This window comes from Leptodactylus fuscus, chromosome 6 (assembly GCF_031893055.1).
Source record: "Leptodactylus fuscus isolate aLepFus1 chromosome 6, aLepFus1.hap2, whole genome shotgun sequence".
Lineage (NCBI taxonomy): Eukaryota > Metazoa > Chordata > Amphibia > Anura > Leptodactylidae > Leptodactylus > Leptodactylus fuscus.
In genome coordinates this window covers 128,404,561-128,418,488 of record NC_134270.1, presented here as the reverse complement: position 1 = coordinate 128,418,488, position 13,928 = coordinate 128,404,561, and the positions used below count along the sequence as shown (strand labels likewise).

Below are 13,928 nucleotides of genomic sequence, written 5' to 3'. Positions count from 1 at the left end.
ATCCTTGACCTGTTTCTCCACTGTCACTGATGGAAAAACTCTCCTCCCTAATCTCCAAATCCCACCTCACCTCCTGCGTGCTTGACCCGATCCAGTCACATCTCATCCCCAAACTCACTGAAGTCATTACTCTGGCCCTAACCCATCTCTTCAACCTATCCCTAGCCAATGGATCCTTCCCCTCAGCCTTCAAACACGCCACTGTCACTCCTATACTTAAGAAACCGTCCCTTGACCCGTCCTCTCCTGCCAACTATCGTCCCATCTCACTGCTCCCGTACGCCTCAAAACTGCTTGAGCAGCATGTCCACTCCGAACTCTCCTCCTATCTCTCATCCAACCTGCTCTTTGACAGACTACAGTCAGGCTTCAGACCCTGGCACTCCACTGAAACTGCCCTAACAAAAGTCACTAACGACCTGCTAACCGCCAAAGACAAGCGCCATTACTCTGTCTTCCTCCTCCTCGACCTCTCCTCTGCCTTTGACACAGTCGACCACTCCCTATTGTTAGAAATTCTCTCATCGCTTGGTATCTCAGACCTGGCCCATTCCTGGATCTCCTCATACCTCTCTGACCGCACATTCAGCGTCTCCCACTCGCACACCACCTCCTCACCTCGCCCTCTCTCTGTAGGTGTCCCCCAGGGCTCCGTCCTAGGACCCCTCCTGTTCTCCATCTACACCCTTGGCCTAGGCCAACTCATAGAATCTCATGGTTTCCAGTACCATTGCTATGCCGATGACACCCAAATATACATCTCTGGACCTGACATTACCTCTCTACTGGCCAGAGTTCCAGAATGTTTATCGCCCGTAGCCTCCTTCCTATCCTCCCACTTTTTCAATCTCAACATGGAGAAAACGGAGTTCATTAACTTCACCCCACCTTATATGGTCCCTCCACCTGACCCATCTGTCAAAGTTAACGGAACCACACTTACCCCTCTCCTATGGGCCCGTTGCCTTGGGATAACACTGGACCCCAACCTATCCTTCAAGTCATACATTCAAACCCTCAACACTTCCTGCCGCCTCCAACTCAAGAACATCCATCAAATCCGCTTCTTCCTCACCCCTGAAATGACTAAGACGCTCGTCCAGGCCCTAATGCCTAGATTACTGCAACACCCTTCTCCATGAACTCCCAGCAAACACCCTCGCCCCCTCCAGTCCACCTTAAACTGCGCTGCTCGCTTAATCCACCTCACCCCCCGATCTTCATCAGCTGCTCCCCTCTGCCAGTCCCTCCACTGACTACCTATAGCCCAGCGAATTGAGTTCAAGCTACTAACGCTAACATACAAAGCCATCCACAACCTGTCCCCTCCATATATCTCTGACCTAATCCTCCGCTACCTGCCCACACGTAACCTCAGATCCTCCAATGACCTCCTACTCCGATCTGTTCTCATCCGCTAATCACACAACCGTCTCCAAGATTTCTCCCGTGCATCCCCCATACTCTGGAACTCCTTACCACGACATAAGACTGACCCCCACATTCACAGGATTCAAGAAGGCCCTGAAGACTCACCTATTCAGGAAGGCCTACAATAATGCTACCACCACACCACCATCTAAACAGTCTCCCCCTCTCCTTCTGTCTCTATCCCTCATAGATTGTAAGACCTTGCAGGGCCCTCTACCCCACTGTGCCAGTCGGTCATTGTTAGTATTATATCTACCTGTATATTCTGTGTACTGTATGTAACCCCCAAATCTAAAGCACCATAGAATTAGTGTTGCTATATAAATAATAATTTTTGACACAGTCTGAATTTTTCTCTAAGCTCCCTCCATTCCTGAACCATCAGTGCAGTTAGTGGTGTCAAAGTAGGCAGTCTCAGGCAAAGCTGTGTGATTCAGAGCTCTGACGCTGTCCAGATGTTGTTCGTCTACTCCTCTGAGACCAACCAATTGACAGCAGAAGCAAAATTGGCATATCAGGCACCAAAACTAAATGCACTGATTTCCGGCGAATAGTACAGGCTAGAGAAAAAATTTAATCTGTGTCAGAATTAGTGGAGTGGTGCCTATTTAAGGAAGCAAAGAGGCGATTTGAGATGGTAAAAGCTTGTCTTTAGTGTTCTATTACACTTGGGTACTGCATGTTGATTCCAAATAATATTTCAGATGCATCTGGAGCGCCATAGTTGGTTTCAAGTTGCAAATCCAGGTACAGCCTCTGAATTACCAGCAGTCAGTGCCCCATATCCAAGAGCTGCCACTAACATAAGTATTAGCACCCATCTCACTCAAGACAAAAATCAAGCTGTGACCACAGAAACACAAACAGGACTTGAACTATCTCGAGATTGAAACAAATGGAAAGAGGTACTGCTATGCCCAGAGGTACTGCTATTTGGAATGTTATTCACAAGGTAGAAGGAGAGTCATCTTCTTGGAAAGAGGGATGGTCATCCAGATCGCCTTCCATCTCCTGGTGTCTGGAAACCACTAATATGATGTCCACAACAGCGCGGTTCTTTCACCAGGAATTAAAACCCACCCGATACCCATAGGATATAGCAGAAAAAGCAAGACATTTTCAGTTTTGCCACCAACCAATGTAGCCAAGAGGAGGCAACAACAAAGAATATGGAGGGAACTAAATTTTACCTTTCATATTCTTGGGCACACGCGGTTTTATATACCGCTAGAAAGCCAACAGTGCAATGAATTCAGCGCACTGTTGGCTTTCCCGCTACGTGCCCCTGAAGATATCGGTGCCGTTACCGATCTCTGCCCACTGTCAGAAGGACGCTCCTGACAGTCTAGCTGGGCTGTGAGGAACGTCCCTGTCTGACAGTACAGAGAGATGGACAGTATTGTCAGAAGAGGCATTCCTCTCAGCCCAGCTAGACTTGTCAAGAATGCCCATCTGACACTGGGCAGACAACAGTGCCATTATAACTGCACGGATATCTCCAGCCTCGGGCACATAATGGGAATGACAACAGTGCATTGTCTGCTTTTTAGCGGTATATAAAACTGCACGTACCCGAGGACATGAAAGGTACTCTGTAATATCTCCATGCCATTTTTTTTTTTTTTTTTTTGGGGGGGGGGGGGTTTGGTGTATTTTTGGTATCCTATTAATATTATATGTTTGTGGGTTTGTGTGTTTGGATGTTCAGATGTTTGTTCCTCAATCACAGCCAAACGGCTGAATGGATTTTGGTGAAATTTCACACACACCTACATATTTCCCACGAAAGTGCAATAGGCTACTTTAAATGTGGGTCACTCACCCCAAATCGCCACAGTCACCCTCCAAAGACCCCTCCGGGCTCGGCTATAGAAGCTGGCATTCTGCCAGCGCTGGCCTGTCCACACTCCTCCTATTGGTGCATGGCAGGCTGTGGGTGGGCTATAGAGCCAGGGCTGTGGCACCATAGGTTGGGGGCTGAATGTGGGCGTGCCGATTCTCCAGGGACACAGTGAAGAAGATGGCGGCAGCCCACATAGTCCCGGAGCCGCAGCTATGCCAGGCTGCCACACACATCGCGGAGAAGGAGAAGGCTGCTGCACCCCACACTACACATACAGGTCAGTACAGCGGGGGGGGGGGGAGGGGGTATCCCGGGGGGAGGGGGGGGAGGCGGTGTCCCCAGGTGGGTGTCCCCAGCTTCAGTTCCCCCCCTACATTGGCCCCAGTGTAGTACGACTCAACATGGCCTCACTCCTCCATTGCTGTATGAAGCACAGCGAGGTCCGGCGTCTGGTTGCTATGACGCCAGAGCTTGCTCTGCTACATACACGACACAAGCAGCAGCACGAGAACTGTCTGCACTCAGCGAGCAGACACAGGCCAAGGTGAGTCATACTACACGTGGGGCCGATGTATAGGGAGGCAGCCAGATACTGGGGGCAGAGATGGGGGGGGGGGGGGACAAGATACTGGAGGCAGAGATGGGGGGGGGGGACAGCATACTGGAGGCAGAGATTGGGGGGGGGGGGGGACAAGAAACTGAAGGCAGATGAACTAGACTGGGGGCACAGATAGGGGGTTAAGAAATATAAGCAGTTCGGCGCCACCGCCAAACCGCAGACGAAGTCGCGGGTAGCTGCTCGTTTTTTATATTTTAAAGGGGCTCTATCACTATCAAAAGTAATTTTTAACTAATCACATCCCTGCATAGCCTTTAGAAATGCTACTTCACACTTACCTTTAGTACCGTATTTTTCGGACTATAAGACGCACTGGACTATAAGACGCACCTAGGTTTTAGAGGAGGAAAATAGGGGAAAAAAATTTTGAAGCAAAAACTGGTAAAATATTTAATATATGGGAGTTGTAGTTTTGCAACAGCTGCAAGGCCACATTGACAGGTGACCCTGCAGCTGTACGGGGATGCATAGGGTGTTTTTTTTTGCGGGTCCAGAAGTACTTTTTAGTTATACCATTTTGGGGAATATCTATTGCTTAGATCACCTTTTATTGAAAAAAAAAACGGTGGTTTATGATATATGATTTTCTACTTTTATATATATATTCTAGGGACAGGAGGTGATTTAGAACTTTTATTTATTTCATATTTTTATTATATATTTTTAAAGCTTTTTTTTTTTTTTTACTATTTTATTCCCCCCCCGGGGCTTGAACCTGTGGTCACTTGATCGCAAGTCCCATAGACGGCAGTACAACTGTATTGCCGTCTATGGGACATTCTGTCTATTAGTATTACGGCGGCTGGTCATAGAGACCAGCCGCAATACTAATATAGCCGTGACAGGCCGGGGAGCCTCATTAGGCTCCCGGCTGTCACCTGAACAGGTCGGCTCCTGCGATATCGCTGCGCAGGAGCCGGCCTGCATCTTTACAGGTACGGGGGAGGCACAGGTTCGGGGGAGAAGGGGCCGCTGATACTGACCCGGCATCCGCTGTACTAGAGAGGCGGATGCCGGGGAGGGATAGACGCCGGGGCCTGAGACATCGCTGCCCTGCCCTTCATGAAGCCAGCAGCGGGAGGAGTGATGCTATTCCGCTCCTCCGTGCCCCCGCCGCTGGCTTCATGCAGGCAGCGATGTCTCAGGCCCCGGCACCTGTAAATGGCGTCTATCACTTGCCGGCTTCCACCTCTCTATTACGGCGGGTGCCAGGCGCCACATTCGGCCTATAAGACGCACCCTTCTTTTCCCCCCAAATTTGGGGGAAAAAAAGTGCGTCTTATAGTCCGAAAAATACGGTATGTAAATTGCCTCAGTGGTTTCTGAATAAGTCCGTTTTTATTCATATGCTAATGAGCTTTCAGCCAGCTCAGGAAGTTCCCAGCAGCCTCCTCTCTCCTATTATCTCCTATGTGTGTGAGGTAAACAGTAAACAGTAAACAGCAGTCTCCCATAGGAAACAACAGGAGAGGTGTGCACGATGCATCGTGCACCAGTCTAATTAGCATATGAATACAAACGGACTTATTCAGAAACCACTGAGGCAATCTACATACTAAAGGTAAGTGTGGAATAGACTTTCTAAAGGCTATGCAAGGATGTGATAAATTAAAAATGACTTTTCCCAGTGATAGAGCCCCTTTAACAAATTTTGTCTCATTTCTGTGAAATCCTGCATCTCTGTATTCTTTCCCCAGCTTCTTTATTGAGAGTGGAGTACAGGGCTGTGGAAAATGTGGGTAGGGGAGGGTCACTTCAATCAGTTATATCTGAAGCGTTATAAAACGTGCAAACTTGGGCATCATATGAAATCTTGGAATCTTTTGGAGTCATATGAAAGAGGCGATTCTCTTATTTCACATGACTATCTAAATTATATCCAGAGACATCACTGGTCGAAAACAGTCAGGATAGGATAATATATATAATATATATTATACAGCTGCATAGAAATACCCTAATCCCGACTGTGTTTTCAACCAGTGATAACTCTGGAAAGAATATAGATAACACTGCAACTTAATAAAAGAAGAGAATCTTATCTTTCATATGGCAGCAAAAAGTTTTGTACCAAGATATAACTGAAGCGACCCTCCCCTTATTTTCTCTAGATGTTACACAGCATGTCCTCCGAGCCCTTACTACATACACAGTATACACGGACCAAAAAAAATAGCAAAGAAATAAAGACTATACTCAGCCCAATTGTGTCTTGTGTTTCTTGCGGGTGGTTAATCGCCACCCGTATATGTTCTTGTTGGGTTTTGCCCGGAAAATGTACTCCTTCGGCTTGGAGCGACATGCATAGAAAATCCTCAATAAAAGAAGAATCCAGCAAAAACCACAGAGGAATGATAGAAAATTCTTCTCCTTTATTAATTACATCTTCATAGTAAAAAACACAATGGTGCACACAACATGGACACACAACATGAATCCATTCTGGATTCTTCTTTTATTGAGGATTTTCTATACATACACAGTAACCTTCAGTGAGAGGCAGGAACAGCTCTCAATACAGAAGCAGCAGAAAAAATAAAAAGATGCAGAATTTCACAGAAAGGAGCCAAATGGGTTAATAAAGTATATTCTAACATGTATTAATGACCCAAATACTGTCTGAAAATCCAACAGTTGTCAGAAAGTTTAGTTCCGCTTTCTCTTTATAATTCTGCCGCCAGTGCTGGTCTTAATAAATTCCACCTTTGTGTCTTCTGACCTCAGAATGTTGCGCAATAGCAATTATTTCTCACCCCAAAATCCAAGTAGACTTGTCTCAATGTCATTTGAGGGTTTAGCTCCACATGGCAGATTTGTTGTACAAATTTCTGCAACTCTCCCATTTATTTCAATTTTATATTTGCAGAAGAGTCTCCAACAAAACTGCACTTTCATGCTAGAGGCCAGTGGCAGCCTGAGATAAGACGTCACCAATGTAACTATGACAAACAGTAGATGGTTGTGACTGGATGTTACTTCTAAACATTCATTTTGTATGGAGTGTGTCGTTCTGTGTCCCCATAGGGCGACGTGTATCAGGCCCACTCCAGTGGTCTTTCCCAGTGTTTCTCATCCTTTTCAAGGCAAGTCATGAAAAGAGTTCCAGCCATGTACACCAAGGGACACTGGTGTCCAATGTGACAAATTCTGCTCACGAAAAAAAAAAAAAAAAAAAAGTCTGCATAGCAAGCCAGAGAATCCTATTGCTTACAGGGTACCTATAGCAGGCACGCATTTGTCTATTCAGCACAGACTACCTTCTGCTGTAGAGGAGACCCTGACCCAATGTCTTCTGCGTCACAGCCACTGTGCCTCAGTATTACAAGATAGTTGGGGGCCTCGGAAACTTACAGTAGAACTCACAAAATCTGCCGCTTCCTTAGAGCTGGTTCTCAGCCATGAGCATGTACCCCCCGTGGTACGCATACCCTATGTTAAGGACCGCTGGTCTATCCTAAGATTCTGCAGCATCTCTTTAAAGGGAATGTGTCACCGGTGAGGTTTTGCTAATTAAAATCAAATACTGGTTTTTTTTTCTCATCTGTTTTTACTTTTCTAATAGATTTTTTTATTCTGTGGTCTGTACATTATTAAGGGTGCATTCATACGAAGTTTTATGGCGCTGTTTTTGCCACAGTAACACGTGTAAAGAATGCACGCGGAAAATAAGACTTCAATGGGATTTTTTTTGTTTACTTGTGTTATTTTAAACATCTAAAAACCGCTTCGTGCCGAAAAATACATAAAAAACACCGCCTATTTTTACACGTGTAAAAATCAGCACCACTTTACTCCGTATGAATGCACCCTAAGGGCTGTCTGGCCATTGACTATGAGGGGGTGTTGTGGGCATACTCAGGCCTGTGCAATGGAGATGATCACAGCTCCTCACCTTCACAATGTCTGAGCTTCCTGGTGCTTTATTTCGGCATTTGTACAGGAAAGATATGTATATAGAGCTTATGCATGGCCCCACACACTACTGCTACTAGCTGCATGTGGATAAATCTGGGGATAAACTCCCTTGTAAGTTGTTACTTTCACAAAAGCTTCTTTTCTTTTGCTACACGCTTCTCTATAGCCATTATTTATCCAAACCAGCCAGTTTTATTTTGCCAGTGTTACATTTACAGATGTCAATGGAACATGCATTTTAATGTACCCACAGTCATTTTGTGTCACCAGTGATCACTGTAGCAAGTGTTGCTTTGGGCACATTTATAGAATTCCTTATCTGGCAGGATTGAAGCATTTTGCGACTGGCTGTCTGAATATCTGTAACTTTCTGCACCAACGCTCAGTTGTTCTGTGGCACGTTCTCTGTCATTAAAGTCTCTGTTGTCTTTGTTCCAGTGACTGTAGCCTTTTCATTGGGAGACTGTAGCCTCTGAGCTGGTGATTTGGATGAAGGCCTGGGGCAGTGTTTAGCGCCTCCTTCTGTCCAATCGATGCGTATTGACATCTTTTTCACAGCCCTTCGGGATGTGCCGCATTTACTATTTATAACTGCGTTGAAGTTACAGCCACGGCCGCAAGCTCTTGTCACATAAGCTGGAAAAGAAAGTGAATATTAAAATATAAAACAATGATCTTTATAAATAACTACTTTCTGAATTTTTTTTTTTGGACGGGGGGCAGGGGGCCTCATTGGGAGACCATTTTCTTATGATATGGTGTTGTAGTCAGTTTTAGAATACAAGGTTACAGAAACTAGAAAAGAAAACACACCATAAATATCTGATTGTATTTAGTATTTCCCTATTTTACTTCTACGTGTATCACTCCAAGAAAAAAAATAAGATGTATGATCTTATATGGATTTAAGTAAATGACCAACTATACACAGTCCTAAGACTCCTTAGAGAGTAGATTACAAATGAATGTACACTAGAAAGTTAAACTCATTTCAATGCTAAAATAAAAAGCAAAACCGCAGAGGACTTCCTTGAAAACGACCTCTCACCACCTATACCAACTCCAGTTTTTAGCATTGACTCAGTCCACGGTCTGATTTTTTTTCTCCAGCTCCCACCATTCCTGAGCAATCAATACTGTTAACTTTGGTGCCTGATATGCTACTTAGGCTCTCTGTCAGGAGCAGGCGTGATTCTGAGCTCTGCCCACCTAATAGTATAAAGACTACATAACATATCATGCACCAGAACTAAAAGCACTTGCTCAAGAACAATGGGGGTTAAAGAAAAAAAATGACAACCGTGCCAGAAACCGCAGAACAGTGCCTATTAAATAATGCAAAGAGCTGGACTTGGCAGAGGTGATGAAAGGTTGTTTTTAAATGGATTAGGCCTAACCTTAGAACAGGCAATAAATATGTGATTGGTGGGGGACAGCCAGCTCTTGCACAGATCAGCTGTCCAAGGCCACTTTGGATGTCTATACTACAAAACTGCACAGAGTCAGAAGCAGATGGTTCTGGTTCCTGTATATTGGCAGCGAGCCAGTACTGCAGGTCAGCGCCCACTAACTTCAATGGGAGCTGCTATACTGGTGCACAGCCAATATACAGGAACTGTACCTTGTAGTGTACAGTATGGGCATTTGAAGGGGCTGTGAACAGCTGATCTGTGCAGGGAGGAACGGTCAGGATATGCCATAAATATCTGATTGCTTGGGGCCAAGTATAGGCCATAAAAACCTGGCTAAATCCTTTAACATGCAAATTGCTTTGGTGCGGATATACACTACTGAAAAGTCATAGGAGGAAGAACATATTTTGGCCACTGGATTTTTCATTCCTTTTAACAAACTGCATTTCACATGATTTCCAAAATTGTTCTTGCTCACCTTTAATAGCAGTTACCACTGTATCCGGCAGCCGCAGCGGTTTTTCCATGGTGGTATTATTATGTGCAATTCGTTGTCCTGTGGCTGAAGATCGTGCTAGGGTCTCCCTAGAGAAGAAGTAATCCAGTAGACGCCGAGTCATTAGTTTAGGTTTATCTGGTGGAATAAGAGAGAGGTCCTCCAGCTGCTGGTATGTGATGTACACTCCGGATGCTGGCACCAACTCCAGTTTTGGACGTCCATTACTCTAAATATAGAGAAAGCACAAGCTAAAATTACCACGTTTTGTTTATAATTATACAAATAACTCTGAGCACCAGTCTCTTTTCTTCACTGTGGTGCAGGACAAGTCTTTAGAAAGGTTATATACCTCTATAGGTGAAGCCCATGCTGGAGTCCCGTCTGGCAAGGTTTCTTGTAAAGGTTCTTCCCACAAAACGCAAGATTCAGGTATTGTGTTCTCACCACCATCATCCATCTTCATCCAGTATTGAAAGCCACTTGTCACCCCAGTGACCCGCAGCATGCCATCGGGAGGAGTACTGGTCACCTCATTTAGTGCATTTGGATGGCCGGGCTCTGGAGTGGATGGTGGAATAGGGGACGCCAGGTTTTCTGTTGATGGCATCTTGCTTTCACTCGAGGGGTGGGGTGTAGATAAGTTTGGAGGAGAGGAAGTCTATAGTGGAAAAAACAATATAGCTAAAAGGCCAGAACTATAGAAACATAACACTTTACACCTAATAAATGAAAAAAAAAAAAAAAGGCTTTTAGTATCAAATACCTGTGACTCTGAATTTGTCTCTAGAAATCCAGCCAGGTTCTTCAAGAAGGAGACGTTGCTGTCACTGACCACTAAAGGGGAAAAACATTTTTTAAAATAATTGGAATTTTTTTTGTCAAGCCAAACCCAGAAGTGGATCCATCCCAGATATGTATAGCCTATCTTTCTTAAGAACAAGCATGTTCATCCAACTCTTATAGAAGTTACTGAAAAGAGTCACAAAGGTGAAGCCACCTCTACAGTCAGAGAAGATGTGTAACAAGTCAGGGGACCAGGTTCTGAAAACAGGTTCAAGTCTCAGAGGTAGGAGCTGAATCTAATTTTTTTTTTTTTTTATGTAGATTGTGAGCCCCATATAGGGATAACAACGTACATTTTTTTCCCTATCAGTAGGTCTTTGTAGAATAGGAGGATATCCACACAAACACGGGGAGAATATACAAACTCCTTACAGATGTTGTTCCTGGTAGGATTCAAACCCAGGATTCCAGCGCTGCAAGGCTGAAGTGCTAACCACTGAGCCACCGTGTTGCCCCTGGAGCTGAATCTATTTGACATTTATAGACGACCTTTCACGTCTTCTGGTTCTGGCACCAGCTGTATTATATGCCACTAGAAACCTGACAATGTGCGGAATCCAGAGCACTATCAGGTTTCCCGATGCGCGTCCCAGTATGCTGTCCACTTTCAAGCGGTACACAATTCTGCTGGTACTGGAGGACGTGAAAGGTCCTCTTTAAAGCATCTTCTGCAGAATAAAATCCAAAATTGAAATTTTAAACAGATTTGTACAGTGGTTGGACAAACACCTCTGTTTTTGCATAGTCAAATTGACTTCTTCCTGACACATCTGCAAACACTGGTAAAGCCCCCCTTTCATGTAGCCAATATTGCCATTAATAAGCTTTATTGCTGGTGCTGTTGTAAAACTTTATTTATTTTAGGGGCATGATATACCTTGCCCTTAACCTTGCATTCAACTCTGCAGTAATGGCTACAATTCGACAGAGTGCTGTTCTGTTCCAAAGGTCAAGCTTTGACTTTCAACCACATTCACTTTTATCCGCAGATGTTTTGCTAATCTTTGCATACTGACATGTGAAAACAAAGAGAGAATTACTCCACACACCCAACAGCTTGGGCCACAAACACCCCTAACCAGTTGCACATTATCGGTCCCCTTTGAAACGGTCAGGTCAGACTTATCACGCATCTAAAAGAAAAAAACAGATTTTTACAACAGCACATATGTACAAGGAAGTTTAAGCTTAAAAATAAAAGCTATGTGACTGAGAAAAAAAAAAGAAGAAAAATGGGACATTACCAGGATATAAGGTGTGTCAGGAAGAGATTAAAGGGGTGTTCAGAAATCTAAGTACTTGCCCAGGAGACTGATAAAGGTGAAACATTAAAAAAATAAAAATACAAAGAATATTCACCTGTCCCCATCCGTGCCAGTGGAAATTCTCACCACACCTGACCACTGAGGCCATTCAGTGGCCTACGGAAAGGAACCAATGACGTCACCGGTTTCTTTCCGGTCACCGTTTGGTCTCAGCTATCATGAGGACTTCTGCTGGTATGGATACAGGTGAGTATTTTTTTTTTTTTGTTTCACAAGAAAATTTTGATAGGAAAAGATACGTTGAAAGTTTATTTACACTTCAAATGTGGTTAAACAACTTCTGCATAGCCTAAAAGGACAAGAAATGCATCCATAATAAACAGTCTACTGGTGAGCCCCCAGAATACTAGTATAAAATCCCCAGCAAAAACCATAGAAGCATCACACCGGCCCCCGTGTATTTACTCACAAGTGAATACCTAAATCACAGGTATGACAATACAACATGCGGGCTTCATGAATTTCCTCAAACAAATGAAAGTGAATTATTTTTATTAAAAGGAATATGTTTCTGTAGAGGGAAAAAATATGGATTCATTCACAAAAAAAAATAATAAAAAAATACAGTTTTCTGTATTAAGTGGATTCCAGCTCTCTCAAAGAGTGATTGACAGATCCCATTGGCGAGACAGAACTGTCATGGACCAATTCTATAAACCTCCACCATCCGTTTTCAATCAGATCATGATCTGGACTGTTTGCTGGTCATTAGTTGCGATAAGCATTTCCTGAATGCGGCCAGTTTTTAGATTTAGTTTTAGAAATGCAAATTATATAAGTTGAACAAGTCCATTATTTTTTTCCTTAATAACATACAATCGCATATTTTCTTGTACTTGATCTCCAAGAAACATATCCCATGAATTAAAATAATTTACTTTTGTCTTTCATAAAGCCAGAAGGATCACCTAAACAATGTTTTGTATCATATGTGTAAATTTCCTAAGGCCTCAGTTATGTTTTTTTTTTTTTAATTATGAAAGTCTATGGATGTATTTACATGTCCATTTTTTTTTAATCTGTGCATTTTGATGGCCACATGGACTCAAAAGTTAAGGGTTCAAAATTAATGGCCATCACTCAGATTGCAATCCATTTTGAGGGCCGTCAAAGCCCTATTGTCACAGGCTGTACACAAACTCTTTACTGACCTCTCCTCCCACCTTGTCAATGTTGGCTATTCCTGTAGTAATACTCTTGTTACCTGGAACAGAATAAATAGACAACACATATGCACCCTATAATCTAGGGATGCAAGTTCTTCCTCTTAGGCGATGTTCAGTTGCAGTGGATTTGTTGCAGATTTCCAGTGTGTTAATCTGCAACAAAGTACCATATATACTCGAGTAGACCCGAGTATAAGCCGAGGCCCCTAATTTTACCACAAAAAAACTGGGAAAACTTATTGACTCGAATATAAGCCTAGGGGGGAAATACAGCCGCTACTGGAAAATTTCAAAAATTAAAATGGTCAGAGATTTTGGGTGCAGTAGATGCTAGGTGCTTTGGTTGTCGGTCTGCCCCTTCCCTGAGGACTGAGTTTTTTTTCCCCCACTTGGAATTCAGCCTGGCTGAATATAGGGTATCTGCACTGCTCCTATTAACCCCTTCCCGATGGAACAGGAGCACTGCAGATCCCCTATATTCAGTAGACCGGGCACTGTCAGACACAGGGATACCTAATGTGTTTGTGTCTCACAGTTATTTTCTACTTTTATATGTATTCTAGGGAAAAGAATGATTTAAAACTTTTATTTACTTTATTTTATTATATTTTTAAAGCTTTTTTTTTCTCACTATTTTATGGGAGATTCTATAAAATAGAATTTTTTATTTTTTTTGCTTGACTCGAGTATAAGCCGAGGGGGGCTTTTTCAGCACAAAAACTGTGCTGAAAAATTCGGCTTATACTCGAGTATATACGGTACGTGAATGGGGGTTTAATACTTATCAGCTGCTGATGCACACAAGAAGGCAATATTATTTGTGCATGCACATTCATAGAACACCCTACCAAGGTTTTCAGTTTCTTGAGGATAAA

General features: G+C 43.6%; 1 protein-coding gene across 1 annotated transcript in view; it reads right to left on the bottom strand.

The window, feature by feature from the left end:
• Nucleotides 1–7,041: 7,041 nt before the first annotated feature.
• The window catches only part of LOC142208594 (uncharacterized), a 9,628-nt gene continuing 2,741 nt past the window's right edge, over nt 7,042–13,928 (bottom strand). Inside the window, exons 4-7 of the mRNA XM_075277199.1 lie at nt 10,483–10,553; nt 10,069–10,377; nt 9,699–9,945; nt 7,042–8,444 (exon numbers count right to left, since the gene is read on the bottom strand). Coding sequence (XP_075133300.1) covers nt 8,191–8,444; nt 9,699–9,945; nt 10,069–10,377; nt 10,483–10,553 — 881 coding nt within the window. The 3' untranslated portion in view covers nt 7,042–8,190. The remainder of the gene's footprint in view (nt 8,445–9,698; nt 9,946–10,068; nt 10,378–10,482; nt 10,554–13,928) is intronic.